Genomic DNA, 27,497 nt, shown 5'->3' with positions numbered 1-27,497 from the left:
CTCTTCCCTATCCCTATCTTTGTGGATTTTAATCCTGATATTAATGTTATCAGTAAACACAATTTGCACAGTCATTGTCAGGGAGAGTAGTGAGGAAAAATAATGGTGTCCTCTAAGTACTTCACTGTATGACAGTGAAGTTTGTGGTCTGTTTTGAATTTGTTTTGTGGGAGGGGTAGCTTTTCCATCATGTTTCCAGTTCTGTACTTAAGTGCCTATTTTTTTGTGTTCCTGCCTCTCAATACCCATAAGTATTTTACTTTAACCAAGGGTAGCTGTATAATACTATTTTTCTGGTCTTTCTTCAATGTTGAAAAGATCTTTTGACATCAAGCAAAATCTGTTTCTTTTTTAAACCTCCCTCTTGTGTGGTGTATTTTCTAAACTTGAAAAAACACGATTCTGTCCACGCTCTCAGTAGGTAGGTAGACAAAATTTAATTTTACTTGGGGATAAACAAAATAATTAGTTATATCACCTAGCTGGAGTGAATAATAGACCTGTTGCAAGTATTCCTGGGAGATGTGAAAAGAAATACTCTTATTCTGCTTTTTATTGCGTGGGGACACACCAACGCACCTTGCAAACAATGCAGTGCAATCCATGTGTTTCCCAACTGGAAACCGTGGAAGAACAGGGATATCCACTGCCAGCTGAAGCCCAGGTCAGAGGCATATATAAGAAATCCAGTTACGACCTACAGAGATCTAGTGAAGATGCCAAACTACAGTCGTGGACCAAGCTGGAGTCCTAGGCTAGCCATGTAGACCTTCACCGGCTATTACAAGGTCTGCAAGGCATAACAGGTTACAAGATGAAGGCATGTAGAGTAGCTGGCTCCAACGCATCCCTCTATGCCTGTTTTGAGCAAGAAGTCAGTGAGAGCATGCCCGCCACCCCGGAAGACTTGGCCAAACCCGTATCCAAGATCACCATTGCCGGTGTCAAATCAGCCTTCTCGAAAGTCAACCCACAGAAAGCAACTGGCCCAGATAGGATACACACATGAGCTCTCGGACCCTGCACAAACCAGCTGGTGGGGATGTTTGCAGAAATCTTTAATCTCTTTCTACACCAATCTGAGGTCCCTGCCTGCTTGAAAAACATGACCACCAAAGAAAAGTCAGATACCAAGGAAAAGTCAGGCAATGTGCCTTAATGATTATCATCTGGTGGCTCCGGCATTATGAAGTGCTTCAAAAGGGGTAGTCGTGGCACAAATGAGTTCCTGCCTCCCAGGTTGCCTAGGTCTGCTCCAATTTGCTGATCACCACAACAAGTCCACAGCAGACACCATCTCCCTGGCCCTGCACTTAACCCTGGAACACCTAGATAACAAAGACACAATGTCAAACTCCTATTCATAGACTACAGCTCAGCCTTTAACAGCATTATTCCTATAAGGCTTATCCCCAAATGTTGTGGCCTGGGGTGCGGCTCCTCCCTCTGTAGTTGGATCCTAGACTACTTAATCCACAGACCACAGTCAGTAAGGATAGGTAACAATGTCCTCCACGATCATCCTCGACACTAGTGCTGCGCAAGGCTGTGCTCACTCCTTACACACCTCTGACTGTATAGCCAAATTCCCCTCCAACTCAATTTTCAAGTTTGCTGATGACACTACCGTTGTGGGTCAGATCTCAAATAATGATGAGACACAGCACAGGAGATAGAGAATATAGTGAACTGGTGCAACGACGATAATATATCCCTCAATATCAACAAAACGAAGAAGATAGTTATTGACTTTATGAAGCATAGTGGATGGCAAGCCCCTGTCTACATCAATGGGGATGAAGTAGAAATGATCGAAATCTTCAAGCTTTTAGGCGTCCAGGTCACCAATAACCTGTCCTGGTCCCTCCATGTGGACGCTATTGTTAAGAAAACCCACCAACGCCTCTATTTTCTCATACTGAGGAAACTTGGCACGACCGCTATAACTCTCACCAACTTTTACAGATGCATAATAGAAAACATTCTTTCTGGTTGTACCACAGCTTGGTGTGCCGCCTTTGGAAACTACAAAGGGTCATGAATGAAGCCGAGTCCACGACTCAAACCAGCCTCTTATTCATTGATTCTATCTATACGTCCCGCTGCCTCAGAAAAGCAGCAACACATTCTCTTCACCTTTTTTGTTGGGAAAATATACAAAAGTCTGAGATCATGTACCAACTAGATCAAAACGGCTTCCCTGCTGCCATCAGACTCTTGAATGGATCTACCATATTAAGTTGCTCTTTTCCTACACCCTAGCTATGACTCTCTCCCTTCGGCATGGTATTATTTCTGTATAGCGCGCAAGAAACAATACTTTTCACTGATACTAACTAATACATGTGATATTAATAAATCAAATCAAAGTCACTCACCATCCTGCTTTGGAAATGTATCACCGTTCCTTCACTGTCACCGGGTCACAATTCTGGAACAGCTTTGTAGCACTGCAGGTGTGCCTACACTACCTGGACAGCAGTGGTTCAAGAAGGCAACTCACCACCACCTTCTTAAGGGCCAATAAATGCATAGCTAGCGATGCCCTGATCCCAAGAAGGAATTTAAAAGTACAGCAAGCTTGCACAAACATTAAAATAATCATGACTAAACAATCTTTGTAGTTGATTTCTGGGATAAATATTGGCCAGGTCTTTGGAGATAATTCCCTGCTTGCCTTTGAAGCAGTACAATAGAAAATTTCACATTTACCAAGGGGAGAGATGGCACATCAATTTAAATGAAGTACCAGAAAGGCATTACCTTTGGTGCATTGTTCCCTCAGTAGTGAAAGGGTAAAGTCGCCATAGTCTCAATGATCTTTGGCTGCTTTCCACTTTAATGGGGAGAGCTGGCCGGTAGTAGTTTAATCCAAGGGCGGCCACATCTCAAGCAAAGGGCAAAGTCGAGAAGGTGGGCCTTCATGCGTAATCTCAGTTGGCACAGAAATTGAACCCACATTGTTGGCGTCACTCTGCATCCCAAATAGCTGATCGAAACTGACCCAGTAATACAATGGATCAACAGCATCGATTCCGACGTTCCTGAATACACAATTTTCTGACTCAAAAAGCAAGAATGTCAGCAGACATGCTCTGGCTGACTGACTTGGAATCTTCTGAATTTTATTTAGAAGATTGTGATGTTTGCTGAGGGCATCATCTTTCTTGGTTAGGGTGTATTTTCTCTCTTCCAATTCCTTGGCCGAATAGCCTGCTAACCTTTTCCAGTTCTGACGAGTTGAAGGGTACCAATAGCCTGCCTAATTATTCCCCAGCAAAGATCAGGGGCTATGGAAAAAGAAACTGAACAGAATGTATATTTCTACTCTCTGCCATTGTTTTGGAATTCTTAACTTGCTACTGGTGCTAGGAAAGACCTTTTCCCCTTCAGAAATGGATGGAATAATTGCTCAAAATAGGTGGAGGAATGTAGTGAGCAGCATGGTCCCTACTTAATTCAGTCAATGAAGTTTAATTGCAGAAAAATTGAATTAGTTTCCAAAATGGTTGGATTGCGTAGTTGATAGATGGAACCCTCAATTTAAATTGAATCTTCAATGGCTTAAATCAATGCAAAACCTGAAAGTACATTGTTTTCGTTCAGCGCAATCAAAGTAAAACATCTAGCCCTTTGTTTGCAAGTCATCTTTTCCTGAAATCTGATGTGTGCTTTTCCTGAAATACGATGGGCAGCATGGTGGCACAATGTTGCTTCACAGTGGAAGGTCATTCTCCCTGTGTCCGCATGGGTTTTCTCCAGGTTCTCTGGTTTCTTCCCACAATGTGGAGATGCTGCTGTTGGATTAGGGTAAACACAGTAAAAAGTCTCAACACCAGGTTAAAGTCCAACCAATTTATTTGATAGTAAACCCACAAGCTTTTAGGGGTTTGCCCCTTCGTCAGGTGAGTGGAGAGTTCAACTACTGGCAACTGTGTTCTTCCCACATGCCAAAGACGTGCAGGTTAGGTGGATTGGCCATCTTAAATTGCCTTCAAGGGTTCTTCTGTCACTATCGGTGTAGCACAGTGGCTAGCACTGCTTCCTCATAGCGCCAGCAACCTGGGTTTGATCCCTGGCTTGGGTCACTGTCTGTGCGGAGATTGCATGTTCTCCCCGTGTCTGAGAGTTTCCTCTGGTTGCTCCAGTTTCTTCCTACAGTCCGAAAGACTTGCAGGTTAGATGCATTGGCCATATTAAATTTTCCCTCAGTGTACCCGAGCAGGCCCAGAGTGTGACGACGAGGGGATTTTCACAGCAACTTTCTTTCAATGTTAATGTAAGCCTACTTGTGACACTAATAAATAAACTTTAGGGTAAATAGGTAATAAAATGGAAACTTTGGCATCGTGTGCCTATCTCTGAGCATAGAGTAGCAATCACAAGCTGAAACTGGGTTTGAAGGCTTTAATCTAAAGCTAATTTATAGAACAAGAGAGATGTTGCTGGAGTCAGTTCATGAGACAAGTTCTTAAATATTTATGACATTACTTCATTGAAGAACCAAGCTACAGATGCGTTGGTTGGAAATATTAGTTTGCAGATTTAATTTTCAGCTTCAGGAAGCCTTGAAGATGTGTGTGGATCCTGGCTATGCAGACCACACCTGTAACAAGCCTTCCTACATTTCCTGTTAAAAAATCTAAGTCCATATTTTTTATTCAACTCAATTATTGAATCCCCCTCACTCTTACAGATGTCATTACAGTACATTGGAATTATGGAATTGTGCTTGGATTTAATTTAGTTTTTCAATGGCTTTCCTCAACCCCAAACTGCTCTATTATTAATTGAGATTGGTGTATTCCCTATTTGTAAAGGCCATTGTTACATGCAGTAGTGCCAGGAACTTTTTGCATGTAAATTACGTTATGGAAATCCACCAAAGCTGAGCTAGGCTCTGTTCTCGTGGACATTTCCCACTGTTTGTTTAAATTTAGTTTGAATGACTTGCCACGAGATTTGCATTATTGCAAGATTTGTGACTGTTTCCAGTGTGATTAGGCTGAAGTCATTTTCGGTTTGCTGGTGTTATTAGTGTCATGTTTGGAGTGAAGATAAAGCTATACTTATTGGATTTTGTGGCTAAATCATTCAGTTGTCAGTGGTGTAGTGGTCTGCTTTGCCAACATGTTGGATCAGCTGAGCGACCTATGAGTTGGTGCCTCTGATTTTCTCTCAATCTTGCCCCACCAGAAAGGACCAACTTTTATAGATGCACCATAGAAAGCATGTTTTCCGGTTGTATCACAGCTTGTAATGACTCCTGCTCTGTCCAAGACCGCAAGGAATTACAGAAGATCGTGAATGTAGCCCAAGCCATCAGGTAAAACAGCCTCCCATCCGTTGACTCAGTCTACATTTCCTGCTGCCTCAGCAAAGCAGCCAGCATAATTAAGGACCCCCACACACCCCAGACATTCTCGCTTCCTCCTTTTTCTGTTGGGAAAAAAATACAAAAGTCTTGAGGTCATGTACCAACCGATGCAAGAACAGCTTCTGACTTTGAATGGACCTACCTCACGTTAACTTGATCTTTCCCTACACTCTAGCTGTGACTGTAACACTACATTCTGCACTTTCTCCTTTCTTTATGAATGGTATGCTTTGCATGCAAGAAAGAATAATAATTCAAATTGAAAGAATAAAATCTGGAAATTTTGGTTTTGCTGCTTTTGTAGCTTTAGGCAATTTGAGTCGCTGGTTGCAGCAGTACAAGTTGATTGTCTTTGGTGCAAAAGAAAGCTAGAATAAGCATAGTATGGATCAACAATGTTGAATTTGATGATCAGCCACGATCATAATGAATGGCAGAGTGGGCTCAAAGGGCCGAATGGCCTACTCCTGCTTCTTCTATGGGTTGAAAATGGAATGCAAGTAACATACTCAGCTGATTTGATTTAACGAGGTTTTCTTTTTGATTTATGGAGTTAGGTGAAGGTGCAAGGCACCACAAAGATAGGAAAGAGAAGTTTGGACAAATTGAATTGTGCTAACATACTGGCAAACTCTTTAAATACATACCATTGAGAGTTAAACAAGATTTGAGTTTCTGGTGCCAACATAGCCCAGTTAGTTGTTCGTGTTAAGGCATGTGTACATATACACCTGACCCTCCCAAGGTTTTATGTTTGCTGCCAGTATGTGTTGCATACCTAAGACATTTGTCATATCTTCCACATAAACGAACAATATAATGGCTATGTTTTGTATTTTTCTGTTTCTTATTTACAGATCAACAGTGAGTTTTAGTGAAAGTCAGTTTATTGCCACCAGTTTAATTTTAATTGGCAAACTTGCATCGTTTTCACACTTCATTCCCTACTTCTAATTTTCTCCCTCTTTGTCCCAGCAGTTCTCACGTATGCTTGGATATATTTCCACTGGGTACCAACAACCAAGTCAAGTGATAGCTCTCCTGGACTCCAGACAGTAGGTTTAGGCAAGGTTTTGATAGAGTTGATTAGCTTCGCTTTAGCCATGATGTTCCTCCAACATTACAGTTTTCTGTTCCAAGTCTTTGAATTGAAAGTCTGGAGCTCTGAGTTGCAATCTGAAGGTGCATTGTGTTTAAAATGGCAGCCAACAGCAAATGTACAGTTCAGCTGTACTTGTCTTGCTTTGTTCTCTCAAAAGCAGGGGACCCGGTTTTCTTTTTGAACAGCTCTCGTGTACTTCCTCGAGATTCACCATCCCTGCTCCTAGTTGCTCAGTGACCTTCAAACAGTTGAAGGAGGAAACTAAAATGTGACACTCTCACCAGTGTACTTGCACAGAACTATGGTGGCACGGTGGTTAGCACTTCTGCCTCTCAGCATTAAGGACCCGGGTTCATTTCTGGCCTTAGGTTTCTGTGTGGAGTTTGCACACTCCCTGTGTGCTGGGTTTGCTCTGAGTGCTTGGATTTCCTCCCATGATCCAAAGGTGTGCATGTTAGGTGCATTAGCCATGGTAAATGTGCAGGGTTATTGGGATAGTACTCTGAAGAAGAGTCATATGGGTGGGAAATATTAACTGTTCCCCTCTCCACAGGCGCTGCCAAATCTGCAGAGCTTTCCAGCATTTTCTATTATTTGAGATTACCAGCATCCACAGTATTTTGTTTTTAAGGATGTAAAACATTGGTTAGACTTCAAAAAGAAAACCAGGTCCTCTGCTTCTGTTAGAACAAAGCAAGGCCAGTGCAGCCGAACTGTACATTTGCAGTTGCACATTTCTGGTTTCCATGTTATAAAACAGTTATTACAAGCATAGGAGAAGTGGAGAAAAGATGTACAAGACTGAGCAGTTAAAACTATCAGGAAAGATCAAAGCAGTTGGGGCGCTTCTAGAAAAGAGAAGTCCGAGAGTTGAACAAATAGAAGTCTTTAAAATGAAGTAGCTGGAAAGGGTCGACTTGGAGAAAATGTTTCCACTTTTAGTGGTCCATAAGTAAATCAGTTATTAATGACATTTAGGATAAGTTGATTGTTGCACATGTGGAACGGACTACTACAGGGAGAGGCTGAGGTAAATAGAATTGATCAAAGTTGTCCAACCTTATCACACCATTGGCCACGTTTCAATTTTTTTCTCGCTCAAGGGGCTGATGACAACATTTTGGAAAGATGTAATGTTTGGCACAATGAGCACCATCCAGGACAAAGCAGCTCACTTGATTACTTATCCCTTCCATAAACATTCAATCCCTCCACTGCCACAAAACAATGGCAGCAGTGTGTACAATCCACAAGATGCACTGCAGAAACTTATCAAGGCTCCTTAGATAGCACCTTGCAAAGCCATGGCCACTATCTTAGAACCATAGAATCCCTACAGTGCAGAAAGTGGCCTTTTGGCCCATTTGAGTCTTCACCAATTCCTCTAAAATTCCTCTAAATTCCTCCCCTCCGCCCAATCCTTATAACCCTTGTGCATTTATCATGTCAATCCACCTAATGTAGGACGTTTTTGGACACTAAGGGGCAATTTAGAATGGCAAATCCACCTAACCTTCACATGTTTGGACCATCACAAAGGGTAAGAGCAGCAGATACACGGGAGCGCCATCACCTGGAGATTGCCCTCCAAGTCACTCACCATCCTAACTTGGAAATATGTAGCCATTCCTTCAATGTTGCTGGGTCAAAATCCTGGAATTCCCTCCCTAACAGCACTGTAGTATATCTACACCTTAGGGACTGCAGCAGTTCAAGAAGGCGACTCATCACAATCTTTTCAAGGACAACACGGGATGGACAATAAATGCTAGCGTAGCCAGTGACGCTCACATCCCGCAAGTGAATAAAAAGAACTCTAGCATCAGCTACTCTTGCATTACTGCAACATTGTCTGCCTTTGACCCTGCAAGCTTACCAAGAATCATGACATTGCCAAATGTACCGACTACCCTTCAGCCAACAGATATTGCAGACCAGCTTTTTTTTAAGGTTTCACAACCTGATTTCTCTCTCCCCTTGTCTAGTTAAGTCAAACTGTTTTGCAAATTAAAATTGCCCATGGGGCAGCACGACACAATGGCTAGCACTGCTGTCTGTCAACACCAGAGACCCGGGTTCGATTAGGTGATGTTTTTATATTGCAGCAATAAACCATATAATGCACAAACCTATCCTCCTGTTCGGTTGAAGTTGTTCTTTGCTTTGGCCTGTCTTTTTCAAGCTGTATGGTCTAACTGCTGTAAGTAAATGCAGATCAGTCTGAGTGTAACTTCTGCTGAGGAGGGGAGTTTGAAAATTGCCAAGTACTGATAACCAGAATAGCCCTGAGGGCGGCACAGTGGTTAGCACTGCTGCTTCACAGCGCCAGGGACCCGGGTTCAATTCCAGCCTTGGGTCACTGTGTGGAGTTTACACATTCTCCCCATGTCTGCGTGGGTTTCCTCCAGGTGTTGCGGTTTCCTCCCACGGTCAAGTTGGTTAGAGTGCATTGACCCGAACAGGCGTCGGAGTGTGGCGACTGGGGGAATTTCACAGTAACTTCATTGCAGTGTTAATATAAGTCTTACTTGTGACTAATAAATGAAAAAAACTTTACAAGTGGGAGGCCTTGTGGTATTATCACTGGACAATTAATTCAGAAAACTCGGCTAATGTCCTGGAGACCCGGGTTTAAATCCCACCACGTCAGGGAGTGGAATTTGAATTCATCAAAAGACATCTGGAATTAGAATTTACTGGTGACAATGAAACCATTGTCGGTTGTTGGAAAAACCCATTTGATTCACTAATGTCCTTTAGGGAATGAAATCTGCTGTCCTTACCAGGTCTGCTGTACATGTAACTCCAGAGCCACAGCAAAGTGGTTGACTCTCAACTGTTCTCGAGCACTAGGGATGGGCAATAAATGCTAGCCAGCCCATGTCCCATTAATGAATAAAAAGTGTGTCTGACACACTGGCTCAGTGATTTAGCAGCAGCTCCCAACTTGAACCAATGTTTTAAAATTGAAGGGTCTTTTTTAAATACAAGAATTATAGTTATGTATAATGTCTTATCTGCTGGTGTGCAATTAACTATTTCATAGAGTTTCCAAGAGACCTGCAGGAGTGGAGGTATTGGATAGTAAATCTGGGACAGCAAATTACACTGGTCAGTTTGTATTACTCCAGCCAAAAATCATGGCTAAACATTCAAGCTTCTAGTCGTTCAAAGTCATCACTCAGAGCTCACTGAATGATGAGAATACACATATTGAATCTGCTTTAAAGATTAGTGACTGTGAGAATGGCAAGCTACTTGTATTGCACTTGGTTGACAAAATTAATTGTAATGACCTGGTACTGTCCTCATTACAACGTCAGGAAAGTATTGTTTTTCTTATCCTTCAGTCTGTCCCAGTTTCTTTGCTGATTCAAGGCTTTTTTGATTTCAGGTCGAAATGAGCCTCTGAAGAAGGAGAGGCCAAAATGGAAAAGTGATTATCCCATGACAGACGGCCAACTGAGGAGTAAAAGAGATGAATTCTGGGATACAGCACCTGCTTTTGAAGGTCGCAAAGAAATCTGGGATGCCCTTAAGGCAGCTGCCTATGCTATTGAATGCAACGATCACGAACTGGCCCAAGCTATAGTAGATGGTGCCAGCATAACTTTACCACATGGTAAGCACAGCAGAGTTTGAAAATCTGCCTTGCAGCATGGTCTGGGATCCTGCAAAGCTTCAGTTGAAACCAACAAAATTGACAGGAAGTTTCCTAAGCTGTTACCAGCAATGCATACCCTGCTGGCTGTCCCCCTATCTTCCCCCTCATTTAAATGCTGGGGCTGTGAAACCTTACAGGTGTACTTATGACCTTTTATATAGAGCTTTCTTTTGCAAATCTTAGTATTGTCTAGAAATGATGCATCTCTTCCTCACCATTGAAGAAGTTCTCCACCTTAAGGGTTAGTCTTCAGTGTTCCTTTTGCTGAACCCACTCTTCATGGATAAAATTAGATAAACGAGGGAGAAAGAAATATAGGGTTATCCTGATACAGTTAGGCAAAGCAAGGTGGTTTGTGTGGTTTATAAACACCAGACCAAAACACTTGGAGCTAATGGCCTCTGTGTGCTGTACAATGTGTAATTAATCCAAAATTCAACAACTTGGTTCCCACCCCATGCAGAACTCTTCTTCATATGTGCTGTGGCTTTGGTCTAAAATAGCTAGCAATATGTATCTGTGTGCACACTCCAGTTTTGACTCTGGATGGATCATTTTTCCTCCTGTTCCATTAGATATGGAATGTTGACTCCCCTCTGGAATGTCACTCAAGGTCCCCTCCATCTTGAAAATAAAATACTTCTGATGCTAGAAAACTGAAATAAAACCAGAAAATGTTCGAAATACTCAATGTGGGCATCATCTGTGGAGACAGAAACATGTTTTGAGCTTGGTTGCTGTAGAGTAAAAGAGAGACAAGTTCTACTTCATAAATACCATTATTTCTTTGATCCAACTCCACCAACAATTAGTGCCATCTGTGCCCCTTTATATATCAATGACTTCTATTGAATAATTATCATCAAATTAGGACTTAATTGGAAGATCTCTTAACCCATTCATAACAAAACAGTTAATGTTTCAGGTCAATGTCCTTCCATCAGAACTAGGGAATGTTAAAAATATTACATGTTTTAAGCTTGTGAAGTGGGTGGGAAAAAGTAATATGTGAATGCACAAAGATAAAGATAAATAAGATTGGGGAGTTACAGGTTTGGATTGCCATGTGGAAATATGATGTGGTGGTAGTAACTTGTTCAAGGGAGGGCAGAACTGGGCGTTAAATATTCTTGGGTGCAAGGTGCTTAGGAAAGGAAGGAAAGGGGGAGCAGTGGTGGTATTGCTTAGGGAGAGCATTGCATGCTGAAGAAGGAGGATTTCCCAGAGGGCTCAAGGACAGAATCAATTTGGATAGAACGAAGGAACAAAAAGGGTGTACTTATTGCTTGGTGTAGTCTATAGACTGCCAACTAGTGAGAAGGATGGAGAGAAACAAATCTGTAGGGAAATTAGAGGGATGCAAAGATTATAGACTAGTTTTAATGAGGGACTTTAATTACCTGGATGCAGACTGGGACAGTGGTCGTGTAAAGGGCAGAGAGGGGCATAGGTTCCTCAGTGTGTTCTGGAGAATTTTCTACAGCAGTATGTCCAATCCGACAAGAAATTATGTGCTGTTGGACCTGGCTCCCTCCTCATTTCCAATTAAGTGTCTGTGGACCAACATTTAGGAGATGGTGATCATTGTATTGTAAGGTTTAGGATGATGATAGAAATGGAAAACAGGCAGAGTAAAAATAATTAACAGGTAGGGAGCCAACTTCAATGGGTTAAGAACAGAACTGAGCCGGTTAGACTGGAATGAAAGGTCAGTGAGAAAGTGCAGCTGAGCAATGGGCTACCTTCAAAACAAATGGTCTGGACATGGTCTGTGTATATTCTCTTAATAGAGCAAGATAGGACAAACCAATCCAGAGCTCCCTGGGTGAAAAAGCAGATAGAAATTAAGGTAAAGAAAACAATGTTCTTATGGGTGTATACAAACTGTATACAGGAGTGCAGAAGGTTCAGAGGGCAGGTGAAAAACACACTGGAGAAGCTCAGAGGGATTACGGGAAGAGACTGGCAGCCAACAAAAAGGGGAATCTCAGCTTTCTGCAGGCACATAAATTGTAAAAGGGTAATAATGGGAGGATTAGGGCTAATTAGGGACCTAAAAGGGAATTTACACATGGTGCCTGGGGGCATGGCTGAGATATTAAATGAATACTTTGCATCTATCTTTACCAAGGAGGCAGATGCTACCCAGGACATGGCGACAGGCAAGGAAACTTTGTCCCTAGAAGGGTTCAAAATTGATGAGGAACTGTTGAATACACCGTCAGTGCTGACATGTGTCAAGACAGTGCAACCAGATGAGATGCATATTGAAGGAAGTAAGAATGGAAACTGCAGGGTTGCTGTCTATTATCTTCCAGTCTTCTGTAGACTCGGGAGATGCCAGAGCATTGGAAAATTGCACATGTTACCCTTTTGTTCAAAATGTGTTGTAACGATAGCCCCAGCAATTATAGGCCAGTCAGTTTAACATCAGTGGTGGGCAAGCTTCTAGAAGCAGCTATCTGAGACAGAATTTGTAGTCACATGAATATGGGTTGACTGGGAAGAGTCAGTCTGTATTTCTAAACTGTAACTAACTTGCTGGAGTTTTTTGAGGAGTTGAAGTTGATTTATTAAACAGAAACTGGTCCTGCTTGCAAAAGGAACCGAGAATGAAAGGGCACAGTTCTAAAGTGATTTGCAAAAGAAGCAAATATAATGTGAAAAAAACTTTTCACACAGTGAGTGGTTTGGATCTGGCATGCATTGGATGTGTGGTGGAGGCAGGTTCATTGGAGGCATTGAGAGGGCAGCAGATGATTGCTTGAAGTAATGTATGAGGAACTGGGAAAAGGCAGGGGAATGGAACACAATCAGAATGCTTGTTTGGAGAGTTGGTGCAGACACTATAACAATCGTGATTGTTTGGCCAACCTTTTTTGCATGGGGGAGGGTCACGTTTTCATTTTTATCTCAGTCAAGGGGCCAATGAGCAGATTTCATTAAACCTCATGAATTTCACAGAAAAGTTGACTATAAAGAAAGGAAACAATTTGCTATCAAATATAAAGCAATAAATTGATCATTTTAAAAAGTAACTATTAAAAATGATCAGTCAAGTACAGGAGGGTGTGTCTGTGTGTCTGATTCATTGATCCTCACCACAGAACAAATAAGGCTTTCTAAGAATACTGAAACTGGGAGTGAGACAGACCCACTATCACTCATTCTCTTTATGTACCACACCCCCATACAGTCTGACCCTCTCCCACTCCCTGGTCTCTCAAACACACCCAGATCCCCTATCTGTCTTACACACAGACATGCACGCACACCCTCACACCCCGCCAGCGCCATTGTATCAGGTCTCTTTGTCCTTCCGAATCCACTGTTTTGGGTATCACCAGCCCTCTATCTCATTCAGGTAGCGCCCTTCATCTGTGAGCAGAAATTATCTGTTGCCAGGACACTTGGAGCGTAGCTTCTGACTAAAGTTTGAGCTGCTTTTAATATTATGTTGCAGCCAGCTGCTGATGCATGGCTCCTGCACAATTGATAGCAACACCAGAGAAATTTGCCAGATTGATTAAACCCAGTAACCGGGAAGACCCAATGAAAAAACACCTCAGGCAATCAATCATTACTGTTGTAAATTAGTGCCAAATACATGCTTTTATTTAAAACTGGTTATAATTATGCATTTCCAATCTTGGATGCTTTCTTGACTTAACAAATTCCTGACTCTTAGTGTACATTCCTGCTGAAGTAGCAGTATGCATATAGGCCGTAGCAAAAGCTGTGGTAAACTCATCTTTTTTTTGCCTCTTTGTCTTGCAAGTTTCATCAAGCAAGGAGAAATTGCTGAACAGATGCACATACCAATATAGTTGCTGTCATTTAACTATTTGTGTACCACAATAATAGAAGAATTCAGAATACCAGAAGTCTTAAAATAAAATTTTAAGATTTCTTTCCCTTGTTCCACTGTCCTTATCTCATGGGTGCATCAGGTGAATTACAGCCCAGGATTCTAACCCTCCAGGATGGTCCTGGAGTTACCAAGAGTTTAGAGTCAATCCCCAGGTTATTGCTGTAAGCAAACTGAATACTTTTGAGTACTTATGTTTGTAACAATATTGGAGATGGCGGGGGGGTGGGCAGTTGGAGCGGTGTGATGGTGGTGATGGAGGAGGACAGGGAGAAGAAGAGAAAGAGAGAGAAACTGCTTGACTGGATATGAGATCATTTAATGAAATCTCAAGGCAGAGATGCTTAGGTTAGTATTCATAACCCTAGCTGAGACAGGGATAATCATATTATTGTGCCAGGAAGTCTAAGGTCATTGCTACTATATTGTTCCATCAAAAGTTGTGCAAAAGCAACCTTTCAGTAATAACTCTCAAGCTTCTCATTCACTATTGTGATGGATTCTGATCTCTAATACCAAACTTTCCAACTAGGATTATTGGATAGTGATCAGGAACAGGCTAAATTTGGTTTTCTTTTTCCAAAGTTATCGAACATATTGACTGCTGTCCCAGCCGAGAACCAGGAATCAACCCTGATGACTTTCCTATTCTATATTACTCGTTCCACAGTGGGACAGTACCAACAAAGAAAGGTCTAACTATTTTTGCACTGGGTCAGGTTTATGCTTCTGAGCAAAAACTAGTTTCATGTTTTACATTTGACAACCATCCCTTGACATATCTTAGCCATACCTTCCATGTTTATTTTGGACCTTGAGCCAATTCACATTTATGATTTGCCTGTTTCAAAATGGCACCAGCAAGTCTGCAACCAAAAAGTGCAGTACTTGGGAGTCTTGTGCTTGCTGTTACTGGGTGGTTTAGTTTTGTGTTAACTACTGGCAGTTACTGTGAATGCCAGCTTCGTTGTCTTGCATTTTGAATTATCGAAACACTTTTTAAAGCACACTTGCTGATCGGCCATGGATTGGCTCATGGCAAAGTGTACGCTATTGCAAGCAGTGCTAGGGTGGGGAAGCTACACCTATCTTCACTGAGAATTCAGAAAGAAACTTGTGATGTACCTCAAGGCAATTAACTATGTCTTTTTGAATGGTACTCAAAGTAAATGAACCATTTATGTAGCTGGTGGCTACACAAATTTAGTTCTCTTCACTTGCCACATAAATACATACTGTAATGTAAATTGGGGAAGCAACTCTTATTTTCTAACTATTTAGCAGTTGAGTTATAGTGAAGGCCAAAAACCTTATAAATCTTTAAAGATCAAAATAATTTCCATTGTTCCTCCTTTAGCAAATATACATACTTATTGGAGTGACCAAGGCATTGCTGAAATGTTTAAATTTGGGTTTTAATCCAGAATCTCCCACTGATTTTGGGTGATGGTGTATTCCTTTCAGAATTTGCCACTGTTTTCCTATGTTTGTTGAGCTCTGGATGGAATGGAGCTGATCAAACCATGTATATTATTTTACAGAGCACGCAGACCATCTCTATCTCTGCTGTTCTCTGTTTAGCTGCATAATGATACTTGCTAACTGTTCATCTGGGAAATAAATTAGCACCGTGCAGCATCCTATTCCTTTTTGAAAATACTTCCAAGAAGGTTGGATACATGTTAGCATATTTTATACAAAACAGAAAAGTTCAGAGTTTTGAAAAAATACTTAATACTTTTTTTATTAATTCAACTACACTTTTGTTTTATTGATGGAATTTGCTGATTGCATGTACATTTTTTGTCCTCCTCTTTGGAAGGTTTTCAGTCTGTTTTCTTTCCACTGGATTTATGCTATTCCGCCCTCTTCATTGTGATTTGTTAATGTTTTGTTGGCATGAAATTTGAGCTACAAGAGGACTTGAGTTTGGTACAACACTTGCGGCTGATAAAACATATAATATTCTATATATTCACTGTCAACTTCTTCCATTATAAATTCCTTTGTCCATGTTTATAATGGTAAGATCTGTTTGTCTCCCAGTTCCATTTTCGGGAAGACTGAGAAACTCCTACAAACTATTTTCCAAGTTATTGTACTTTTACTCTAATTATATTAACAAGATCAAAATGTGCTTTTAAATAGGTTAAATTATGACTTGGAGACTGATTTATGTCTGAGCACCCTGTTTTAATTGACTGTAACCCTCTAACCCGCTAAGTCTTGTCTGCAATACTTACGGCAATTAGTTACTTACTTATTTCTTCTCTGCACTCTCTCTTGAATAAGTCTTGGTTGTTCTAACATGCTTGAAATCATAAGGTTTCATCCAGTGTTTTGCAATGCCACTTCTTCCTCTCCTTCTGCTCCACCATTATTGGAAGGACCTTTCTGAGTCATGTGCTGACAGGGTTTAGAGATGTTGGAATTATTAATTATACTTCATTTACGGTAGACATGACCACATGCAAAGGCAGGGCATGGTTTGAAGGACATGCTTCTTAAAAGTATGAAGGCTGGAATGCATTGTGAGGCTTGTGGTTTCCTGAGTAGTTGGGACTTTTTTGGAAATTACTTACTAAGTAAACATGTCAGGAAGACAATGGGAATGTAAATTGTCAGAGGGATCAAGTTAGTTTTGCCTTGGTTAAAGAAACAATTGAACAGAACAGGAGTTGCATTTTTAGGCTTTGGAACTGATTGGATCATGGTGGCATTTTCCAAATCATTTCTATGACAGTATGGTTCGAGAGATTGTGATGTTCGGGTGGGATGGGCAGGAAAAACCTGAACACACGACTATGCTCCACTGATCAACCAACTCCATATATTGAACCTGGGATTGTCTGTTCATTTACTCAACTCGTACACCACTTTGTGCACTTAGCTTCTACTGAGTAAATGAGATGTCCACAAGGTAAATAACCTCCCAGCTAGCTGCTAGGTTAACCTTTAGCAATGTACATATCCATGTCAACAATAATAAAGCTTACTCAACAAAATGTAATGATAAAAATGCAGTTATCACCAATGTCACTAAAACATTATGAATAATTAAGATTTTCTTATAATATGTCCACTTAGATTAGTAAAGCACGACCTGCTGTACCATTAGTTTGAGACCTTTTCCAAAGTTGTGCTGTATTTTAACACTTAAAGCTTTTGCATTGGAAGAAATCTAGAGTGATGCATCAGAAGTGCTGGACAGCATTTTAGTGATGCCAAACTAAGGGTTGTAAGGCCCCTGTGTCCTAGCAACCTGGTACTTATCAGCCAGTTAGCTCAATTGTTCCTATTTCTGTACCTTTTTAAGAATTGCCATGGGCTCGAAGGCTTGGATTGTTCCCAACTGGTTATCCCCAAGGTCCAAATATTAGGACTTATTGGTACCTTCAATTTGGTATGTGCATATTGATAGGAATTTTGAAAAGAAGATGGCACTACTCAAAAAAGGACTGAGTTTAATGAGACTAATATTCTTCAATCAGCAACACTAAACAAATTGTGATTAGTTAAATGGGTACAAATTGACCAAATTTCAAAAGTACTACCTTGGCCATGTGACAGCCTGAGATTGAGGAAGAGTTAATAAACTGTCTCTTCTAGACATGTCTAAAGCTATTGTCACAGCTGATGTACACTATCCTTTTCCCATGCCTCTTCACCAACAGTTAGGCGGGATTGCACTTATCTGGTTCTATTTATCCAATCATAGCTAAAGAATCACTTGCAATTGCTTCTCTTGACACTCCTGCATCTTTAGCTTCAGGATCGTAGAATAGTTACAGGACAGAAGGAGACCATTCACACTACCACACTAGTGCTGGCTCTCCGCAAGGCTATTTCCGTTAGTCCCACTTGCCCACCCCCCTGCATCTTTTTCTTTTCAGATTAATATAGAATCCCTACAATGCAGAAGGAGGCCGTTTGGCCCATCAAATCTGCACCGACTCGCCAGAGGAGTATCTTACACAGGCTCTATCCCTGTAACTCTACATATTTACCCCACTAATCTTCCTATACCCCTTGGAACACTGAGGAGCAATTTAGCATGGCCAGTACACCTAATCTGCACTTCTTTCGACTGTGGGGAAAAAGCTGGAGCACCCAGAGGAAACCCACACAGACACTGGGAGGTTGTGCAAACTCCACACAGTTAGCCTCTGGACCTGAACCTAGGTCCTTGGCGCTGTGAGGCAGCAGTGATAACTACTGTGCCACCTCAAATTAGATGCTGATCTAATACCATTTTGGAAGCAATGATTCTACTGCTGTCATTTGCTTTTGGTGGCACAGTAGTTAACATTGCTGCCTCTCAGCACCAGGGACCCAGGTTCAATTCTGGCTCTGGGTGACTGTCTGTGTGGAGTTTGCACATTCTTCCCATGGCTTTCCTCTGGGTGCCCCGGTTTCCTCCCACAGTCCAAAAATGTGCAGGTCAGGTTGATTGGCTGTACTAAATTCTCCTTTAGTGTCAGGGGGACTTGCAGGGTAAGTAAGTGGAGTTACATGGTTAGGGCCTGGTTGAGATTGTAATCGGTGCAGACTTGATGGGCTAAACAATCTCCTCCTGCGCTGTAGGGGTTCTATGATTAAATGTGCATCCGCCAAACTCTAAGGAAGCGCACCCTCCATAAACTTGCTCATCCAAAGTTCATTTGCCTGCATCCTAATTTATATTAAGTTCCATTCACCCACAATTTCCATGTGCGTTGACCCATATTGCTCCGGGGAGCAACATCTCAGTTTGGCAATTCTCATCTTGGTTTTCAAATCCCTCCATGGCCTCACCGCTGCCATCTCTCTATCCCTATAACCCCCCACTCTCCTCATCCCTGGTGAGACCTCTGTGTCCCTCAGATTCTGGGCCTCTTGTGAATCCCTTACTTTAATCGCTTTACATGACAGCTAATATGTGCAAGATCTCAAACAGCAAATGTGATTAATAATCATTTAATGCACAGTGATGTTGGTTGAAGGGCAAGCGATAGCCACAGAACCAGGGGAACTCTTCCGCTCCACTGAGTGGTGCTAATTGGATCTTTTACATTCAACCGAACAGCCACGTAGGGCCTTGGTTTAACTCGTCATCTAAGAAGATAGTACCTCAGACAGCTTAATGTTGCCAGTGCATTTCCAGCATGAAGTTTGAAGCCATAACCACCTAGTTCAAGCAGGTGTACTACCAAACCAGCCAAGCTGATCTTCTAATCTCCCATCTTAAATCTGCTCCTTTTCCTTCACCTTTCTTTCCCATGTGTTCGCTGCACTCTTTGCTTTGTGAAAAGTGTAATATAGCTTTCAGTGCCTTGCTGCATCAGGACCCTCGAGTTGGCTGCAAGTAAAATCTACCTGTGTGTAAGGTAGAATCTCAAATTCTGCCTTGCACACAGTTACATCAGCCTTTAACAATTTTCTCCGAGTTCTTCCTGTTCTGTTATTGCTCACCCCACACCACTAAGATCAATTTCTTTATGGTCAGTGACCCCGATGTCTGCATCACCATATACAATCTCGCTCTCTGACCAAGCAGCATTAGTAGTGTAGCTCGGGGATTTCTCATTCCCCGTTACAGGTTCTGTCTGCCTTGCTGGTAGGAGAGTTCTACAAAAGCAGATTGCTTGATGAATTGATCTGGCGTCTCAGTAGAGTGATGGCTTTCTACAAACAACTGACACTCAGCTGACTGAAACAATCAGTGACCAATTGTTTACGTACAGGACTAAAACAGCCTGTACTTTGAGCAATAAAATGTCAAGTTAAACCTCAGTCCATTAAAATAGAACCTGTCTCCTCTGTTAGCCCAGGAGGCAAGTGCATGATTCCAAGTCTGAAATTTAAATGTTCTTGTCAGATTGTGCAGTGCTAAAAATGGAGCTGTCTTGATTGCTGAGCCTTCCTTGTTGGATCATAAATCTAATCAGGACCAACATTTAATCTATCTTCAGTTTCTCAGGAAGAAAATTTGACCTTAAACAATACTCATAGGAAAAGGAGTCCAGCCAGCCTGTGGAGCTTGTTCCATCCTTCAGTTTAGCTAGCCAAAACAGTTTTTTGAGCAAGTGTTACATAAGAACATAAGAAATAGGAGCAGGAGTAGGCCAACTAGCCCTTCGAGCCTGCCCTGCCATTCAGTAAGATCATGGCTGATCTGTCGTGGCTCAGTTCCACATTCCCGCCCTCTCCCCATAACCCTTAATCCCCTCTCTTATCAAAAACCCATCAACCCGCGTCTTAAAAATATTTAGCGAGGTAGCCTCCACCACTTCAACGGGCAGAGAATTCCAGAGATTCACCACCCTTTGAGTGAAGAAGTTCCTCCTCAACTCCGTTCTAAACCGCCCCTCCTTTATCTTGAGGCTGTGCCCTCTAGTCCTACTATCCTTTCTGAGCGGGAAGAGTCTCTCCACCTCTATCCTATCCATCCCATTCATCATCTTATACGTCTCAATGAGATCTCCCCTCATTCTTCTAAACTCTAACGAGCACAAGCCTAGTTTATTCAGCCTCTCCTCATAGCTCAACCCCCTCAACTCCGGCATCAGCCTAGTAAACCTCCTCTGCACTCCCTCCAAGGCCAAAATATCCTTGCGTAAGTACGGCGCCCAAAACTGCACACAGTACTCCAGCTGCGGCCTCACTAATGCCCTATACAGCCGCAGCAAGACCTCCCTACTTTTATATTCAATACCCCTCGCGATGAAGGACAGCATCCCATTTGCCTTCCTGACCACCTGCTGCACCTGCAAGCTGGGTTTTTGCGACTCATGCACAAGGACCCCGAGGTCCCTCTGCACCGTCGCCTGCTGCAGTTTTTCGCCACGTAAGTAATAATCCTTCCTACCATTATTCCTACCAAAGTGGACCACCTCGCACTTGCCAACATTAAATTCCATTTGCCATTTCCTGGCCCATTCGCCCAGCCTATCTAGATCCTTCTGCAGACTCTCACCACCCTCTGCACAATTTGCCTTTCCACCAATCTTGGTGTCATCAGCAAATTTCAACACCCTACACTCGGTTCCCTCCTCCAGATCATCTATATAAATGGTAAATAGCTGAGGCCCCAGCACCAACCCCTGGGGCACTCCACTAGTCACCATCCGCCAATCCGAATAGCACCCATTGACCCCCACTCTCTGCCTCCTATTTGACAACCAGTCCTCTATCCACGCTAACACCCTACCCCCAACTCCATGCCCCCTGACCTTCTGCAATAACCTCTTGTGAGGTACCTTGTCAAACGCCTTCTGAAAATCAAGAAACACCACATCCACCGGCTCTCCTCTATCCACTGCCCTAGACACATCCTCATAGAACTCCAGTAAATTTGTCAGACACGACTTCCCTTTAACGAAACCGTGCTGCGTCTGCTCTATCAAGCAGTTCCCCTCAAAGTGCCTCGCTATTTCCTCCTTAATGACGGATTCTAACATTTTACCTACAACAGACGTTAAACTAACAGGCCTATAATTCCCCGCCTTTTGCCTGGCACCCTCCTTAAACAACGGCGTAACATTAGTCGTTTTCCAATCTTCCGGCGCTTCCCCGGAATCCAGCGACGTCTGGAAAATAACCACCAAGACATCCACTATCACCTCCGCCATTTCTTTCAGGACCCTCGGATGCATTCCATCCGGTCCTGGGGACTTGTCCACAATCAGCCCCTCCAGTCTGTCGAGCACCACCTCTCTAGTAACAGTAATGTCATCGAGACCCTCCAGTCCTACCACCTTTCCATCTCTAACATCCGGCAAATTATTCACGTCCTCCTCCGTGAAGACCAAAACAAAACAAACAAGTGTTCCAGATTTCCACTAAAGCAGCATGGTGGCACAGTGGTTAGCACTGCTGACTCACTGGCCCAGGGACCCAGGTTTGATTCCCAACTTGATTCACTGTCTCACTGTGCAGAGTCTGCATGTTCTCTCCATGTCTGGATGCTCTCGTTTCTTCCCACCCTCCAAAAGACATGTTGGTTAGTTGCATTGGTCATACTAAATTCTCCTTCAGTGTACCCAAACAGGCACCAGAGTGTGGCAACAAGGGGATTTTCACAGTAACTTCATTGCAGTGTTAATGTAAACCTACTTTGATAAATAAACTTAAATGGTCTTCTGTGAGGAAAAAGTTCTTCCTGATGTGCATCCACAGCTTGCATTTATATAGCACCTTTAAGATAGTAAAACATCCCAAAGTATTTCGTACGATCACTATCAAACAAAACTTCATTGTGAACCACATGAGATATGGGGAGAGAGTGCACCGAAAGAAAGGTTGGTTTCAAGGAACAAGTTAAAGGAGGCAGGTTTAGGGAGAGAATTTTAGTGCTTTAGGGCCCAGGCAGGCCACCAAAGGCGGGGGCGATTAAAATCAGGGATTCACGAGTCCAGTATTGGAGATATATAGGGTTGGTGAAGGTTAGAGAATGGGAGGGGCAAAGCCATGTGAGGCCCTTTAAAATAAGGATGAGAATGGGGGCTACTTCACTGTGAGTCACTATAGGTCAGTGACTCTCAGGACTTTTTGGGCATGAAGGATATGGGCAGCAGAGTTTTAGATGCAATCATTATTGAAGGTGCAAGATGGGTAACTAGCCAGAAGAGGTTTGAAATAATACATGTCTAGATGTGGTGAAAACATGAGTGAATGCTTCAGCAGCAGATAAGCAGAAGTAGTTAACAAATACTCAAAGGTGGAAAATTTTTAACCACGTGCAGTTTCCTTCAGGCTCAGGAGTCTGTGCCTGTGCTGGACACTGTCAGGCAAAGATAGAGAGAGGTTGGTGATCATGCTGATGGAAAAGATATAGTCCTTAATTTTAAGCTTATGTTCCCTTGTTCTGGTTGTCTCAAACCTTCAAAGTTAAGATGTGCAGATGCTGGCATTGGACTGGGGTAGGCACAGTAAGAAGTCTCAACACCAGGTTTATTTGGTAGCACGAGCTTTCGGAACACTGTTCCTTCATCAGGCCAGTCAGCTGTTGGACTTTTAACCTGGTGTTGTGAGCCTTCTTACTGTGTCTTCAAAGTTAAATGTGATTTAATTTAAATAGTTACCTATATCTTTGCGATCACTCTTGCGACATGTAAGTGAGCTATACACTGCAGGGGAACCATTTCAACTTCAGCAAAATTGGCTTATGGACCAGAAGCAAAACAGCTTTGGTTCCTGCAGATCAACATTGCAGAAGCCATTCTGCATGTGTGGACACAAGGTGGAGAGTACAGCAACAACTCACTTGCAGATGAATTCAGATGTTCCTTGTGGCTGAATAGCCAATCATAATCTCAACCAGTGTGCTGCAAAAAAAAAATTCAAAATGATTCAAAATTCATGTAATTAAACTAAAACTAACCTTCGTTTCCAGCTCTGTGGTTGGCATCTCCAAGACCGCCCAAACCTCAGGCCTCCCACGTATGCGCTGACTGTATTTATGCGTTAGTCAGGCCCAGGACCAGGAGCTGAAGACAAAGGCCGTGTGCGCCCACACAAAAAGCAAAAACACAAACAGGGCGCAAAAACCCTGGGAGAAGCGAGAGAGATGGAGGTTTAAAAAAAAGGCATATGCTGTTCTGAAAATCACAATATTGAAACCGTGCCAATAACTTGTATCTCGAGTTAGGTTCAGCTATTGCCTAGGTATGACATTAGCATTATGCTGAGACTTCAGCTTTCTCCTCTTTCTTGTTTAATGATGTTTCTGCTTTATTCTCAAACTTCATTTTTCTACCTGAGGTAATTGTGTTCAAATTATTAACACAAAAGCAAGATCTCGTAGGTGCTGGAAATGTGGCATAGGATGGTAATATGCTGGAAAACCTCAGATGATCAGGCAGCATCTGTGGTGAGAAACAGTCACCGTTCATATTGATGACCATTACAAACTATTAAATCTCATATGAACTGGATAAATTATTTGTGAGCTGCGTTTTTGTGTAAATTGAGGTTTCCTTTATATTGTTTACATTGACTTGAAAAATGTGAAAATATCAATGGTGCAGGTTTTGCAATAGCTCAAACTGAAGCTATTAGTGTTCAGCGTTATCATGGTAGCAATTAGATTTTTGTCACCCACACATGCACAGGAAAATGTGGAAATCCACATTTCCGGATTCTCTCCGGATTTTCCACTGGCATTGCCATTCTCTCTGAAAATTGTCCCGAGAAGATATTTTGCTGGTAGACAGTTCACGAGAAAATAAGAAATGTGGCTTGGAATTTTCTTACAGTACTGAGCCGTGATAGTATATTTTATAGTAGTGCCATGATATAAAGAGAGGAGATTTTATGTGTTAAGATGCACAGGCGAGGAATTGAAAATTGTTGCTGAAGTGGGGAGGAGACACCAATGATCTGAAGCTTTGCATTTTAAACACACTTATTCAAAGCCTGGAGCAAGCTGCAAAATATATCTGATTAACCATTATGTTCACTATTGACTATTAGAACCTGCTGCCTTTTAAATAGCTGATGACAGCAACACTAAAATTATAATTTATAATTACCTAATCAGTATACAGAGGGTAGTTAAAGATTAATTTGATGAGGAAAAGGAGGATAACTTGGTCTTGCATCAGGCCTGGTATGTACAAAGGAAGAACAGAACAAAATGGGGCAGCAAGGTGGCACAGTGGTTAGCACTGCTGCCTCACATTCGATTCCCAGCTCGGGTCACTGTCTGTGTGGAATTTGCACATTCTCTCCATGTCTGCGTGGGTTTCCTCCGGGTGCTCTGGTTTCCCCCCCACACTCCAAAGATGTGTGGGTTTGGTGGATTGGCCATGCTAAATTGCCCCTTGGTGTCAAAGGGGCTAGGTAGGATAAATGTATGGGGATAGGGCTTGGGTGGGATTGTGGTCAGTGCAGACTTGATGGGTCGAATGGCCTCCTGCACTGTAAGATTCTGTGATTTTAATGAGTGGGAACTGATTTTTCACTGACAGTATGTTTTTCCCTCCCTTTCCCATGCTCTGTTCAGGTTCGTTAACAGAATGTTACGATGAGCTTGGTAACCGATACCAGCTTCCTGTTTATTGTCTGGCACCGCCCCTGAACCTCATCACCGAGAAGTGCGATGAGGAATCAGCTGACATACCCGACCCTCCAGCAAATGCCAAAAGAGAGTTCCAGCTGAAGGTGCGCTTATCCACGGGGAAGGACGTCAAACTGAACGCCAGCATGGCAGACACAATCGGGCAGCTGAAGAGGCAGCTGCACGCAGAGGAGGGTATTGAACCCTCACGGCAGCGCTGGTTCTTCTCGGGGAGATTGCTCACTGACAAAATGCGACTGCAGGAAACTAAAATCCAGAAAGACTTTGTGGTACAGGTTATAGTCAATGAGATAGCTGCTATTTACTGAACCACCAGGCAAAAATATATAAATATGCAAGACAAATGACTATGTATCTTATATAAGAAAAACTGAAGGGCTCTGGAACATGGTCAGCATAAAGAGCAACTTGGAGTAGGAGTGCACTGGAATATGTACACTGGCCTACTTTGGCCATTGTCAGTTAGTCAGTCAAATTTAGTTTGAGGCCAAAAACAAGAATCATATTTAATTTACATCTGGCAGTCTTGATACTGCTTCCTTTGGCTAGCCGATGGATATTTTTGACTGTAAATGAAGGTGATTTCTGTTGCTCTCCTGTTTGTGTCTCTAGTCTCTCTGTGTCTGAGTGTGTGTCTGTCCCTCTCTCTCTCTTTGAGTGTGTCTCCCTCTCTCTCTCCCTCCCTCCCTATCTCTCTCTCTGTCTCTCTCTCTCTCTCTCTCTCCCTATCTGTCTGTCTGTCTGTCTCTCTCTCTCCCTCCCTATCTGTCTGTCCCTCTCTCTCTCTCCCTCCCTATCTGTCTGTCCCTCTCTCTCCCTCCCTATCTGTCTCGCTCTGTTTCTCTCTCCCTGTCTGTCTCTGGCTCTCGCTCGCTCTCCCTGTCTGTCTCTGGCTCTCGCTCGCTCTCCCTGTCTGTCTCTGGCTCTCGCTCGCTCTCCCTGTCTGTCTCTGGCTCTCGCTCGCTCTCCCTGTCTGTCTCTGGCTCTCGCTCGCTCTCCCTGTCTGTCTCTGGCTCTCGCTCGCTCTCCCTGTCTGTCTCTGGCTCTCGCTCGCTCTCCCTGTCTGTCTCTGGCTCTCGCTCGCTCTCCCTGTCTGTCTCTGGCTCTCGCTCTCTCTGTCTCTCTGTCTGGCTCTGGCTCGCTCTCTCTGTCTCTCTGTCTGGCTCTGGCTCGCTCGCTCTCTCTCTCTCTCTCTCTCTCTGTCTGGCTCTGGCTCGCGCTCTCTCTCTCTCTCTCTGTCTGGCTCGCTCTCTGTCTCTCTCTCTCCTGTCTCCCCCACATGTTTCCATTTTCCACTATCTCAAAAAAAATGATTTAATAGCCATCTCACTGTGGTCCTGTCAATCTGGGTACTTTGCAGTGAAGATCTTTTAAAGGTTGTTCTATAGTAGCAGTATTGAGGCTTTATATAGAAAGTGTACTGCAAATGTTTTACATTGGCTTTAATCGTGCAGTGGTTGATCACTTTTGTTTGCTGTAGGTCTGTAAGGGCCCAGCTAAGCACCAAAAATTTTGCTGTGTGTGTTTATGTATAATTACACCAATTGAAGTCTCAATGTAACTCTGTGCTTCCATTTTTTTAAAAGGCATAAGATTGGTATGATTAAAAAAAACTGATGCTGGAAATATGTAAGCAAACCACCTGTGCCTCTATACAGAGAAAAGACAGGTTAATATTTTGTGTTAGGCACCTTGTTGAAACTGAAGCTCTCAAAACCCTCCTGATAGGAACTTGAAACTAGGGAGCCTCATGACCAAATGACAATGTCCCATTTTAATTTGTTATACATGTTAAGACTGTAGATACCAACAGAGCTGTCACCTCACTGGGTAAATTTCAGAGCTTACAAGAATCCGATAACAGCACTTTCTAAACCTCTCTGCCATAAGGTTCTAATGGGGAAACCCAGCACATGATGAATAAAAGCACAAATGGAACATCAAGTTGCCCCTGCTGAATAGACAGATCTGCTACATGTCACCCTCAAGACTTCAGGTTGAATGTGCCTTGTGTGCCAGACCAAAAGAAATGGGAGAGAAAGAATGAGGAGTTGGAGGCAGAATTTTGTTATCCAAAAATGCCAGTCACGCTTTCACTTCTTGCCCTCAATCCCTAGTGCTTGTTTTCCAATTCCAGTGGACAGTCTAAAATGAGATCTATAAATCTGTATTTTTGCCCTTCTCATGCTGACTAACCTGCTATGTAGTTTCACTGTTTCCCAAGACCCCCTTCGATTTTGGCACAATGCTTTGGTCAGGTGTGTGTGATTTGACAAGAACAGGATTAATTCCTGGTGATCTTGTGAGCAAGAAAACTACATTGGGATTGAACTGTACAACCAAGGTTTTAAACACTGTCCATTTCTAGTCAACTGTTATCTGCTGACCTTGCAGCAGTAGTAAGGATTTCTGTGACTGGCCACAGCA

At 42.6% G+C, this 27,497-nt stretch overlaps 1 protein-coding gene across 1 annotated transcript in view; it reads left to right on the top strand.

Annotated features, from left to right (window-relative positions):
- ubtd1b (ubiquitin domain containing 1b) overlaps positions 1–26,232 on the top strand; it is a 93,662-nt gene extending 67,430 nt beyond the window's left edge. Inside the window, exons 2-3 of the mRNA XM_080205942.1 lie at positions 9,874–10,101; positions 24,996–26,232. Coding sequence (XP_080062068.1) covers positions 9,874–10,101; positions 24,996–25,378 — 611 coding nt within the window. The 3' untranslated portion in view covers positions 25,379–26,232. The remainder of the gene's footprint in view (positions 1–9,873; positions 10,102–24,995) is intronic.
- Positions 26,233–27,497: the final 1,265 nt, after the last annotated feature.

This window comes from Carcharhinus amblyrhynchos, chromosome 17 (genome assembly GCF_965287045.1).
Source record: "Carcharhinus amblyrhynchos chromosome 17, sCarAmb.v2.hapA, whole genome shotgun sequence".
In the NCBI taxonomy this organism is placed as follows: domain Eukaryota; kingdom Metazoa; phylum Chordata; class Chondrichthyes; order Carcharhiniformes; family Carcharhinidae; genus Carcharhinus; species Carcharhinus amblyrhynchos.
Note: the sequence above shows the minus strand (reverse complement) of the source record. Positions and strands in the feature narration are given on the sequence as shown.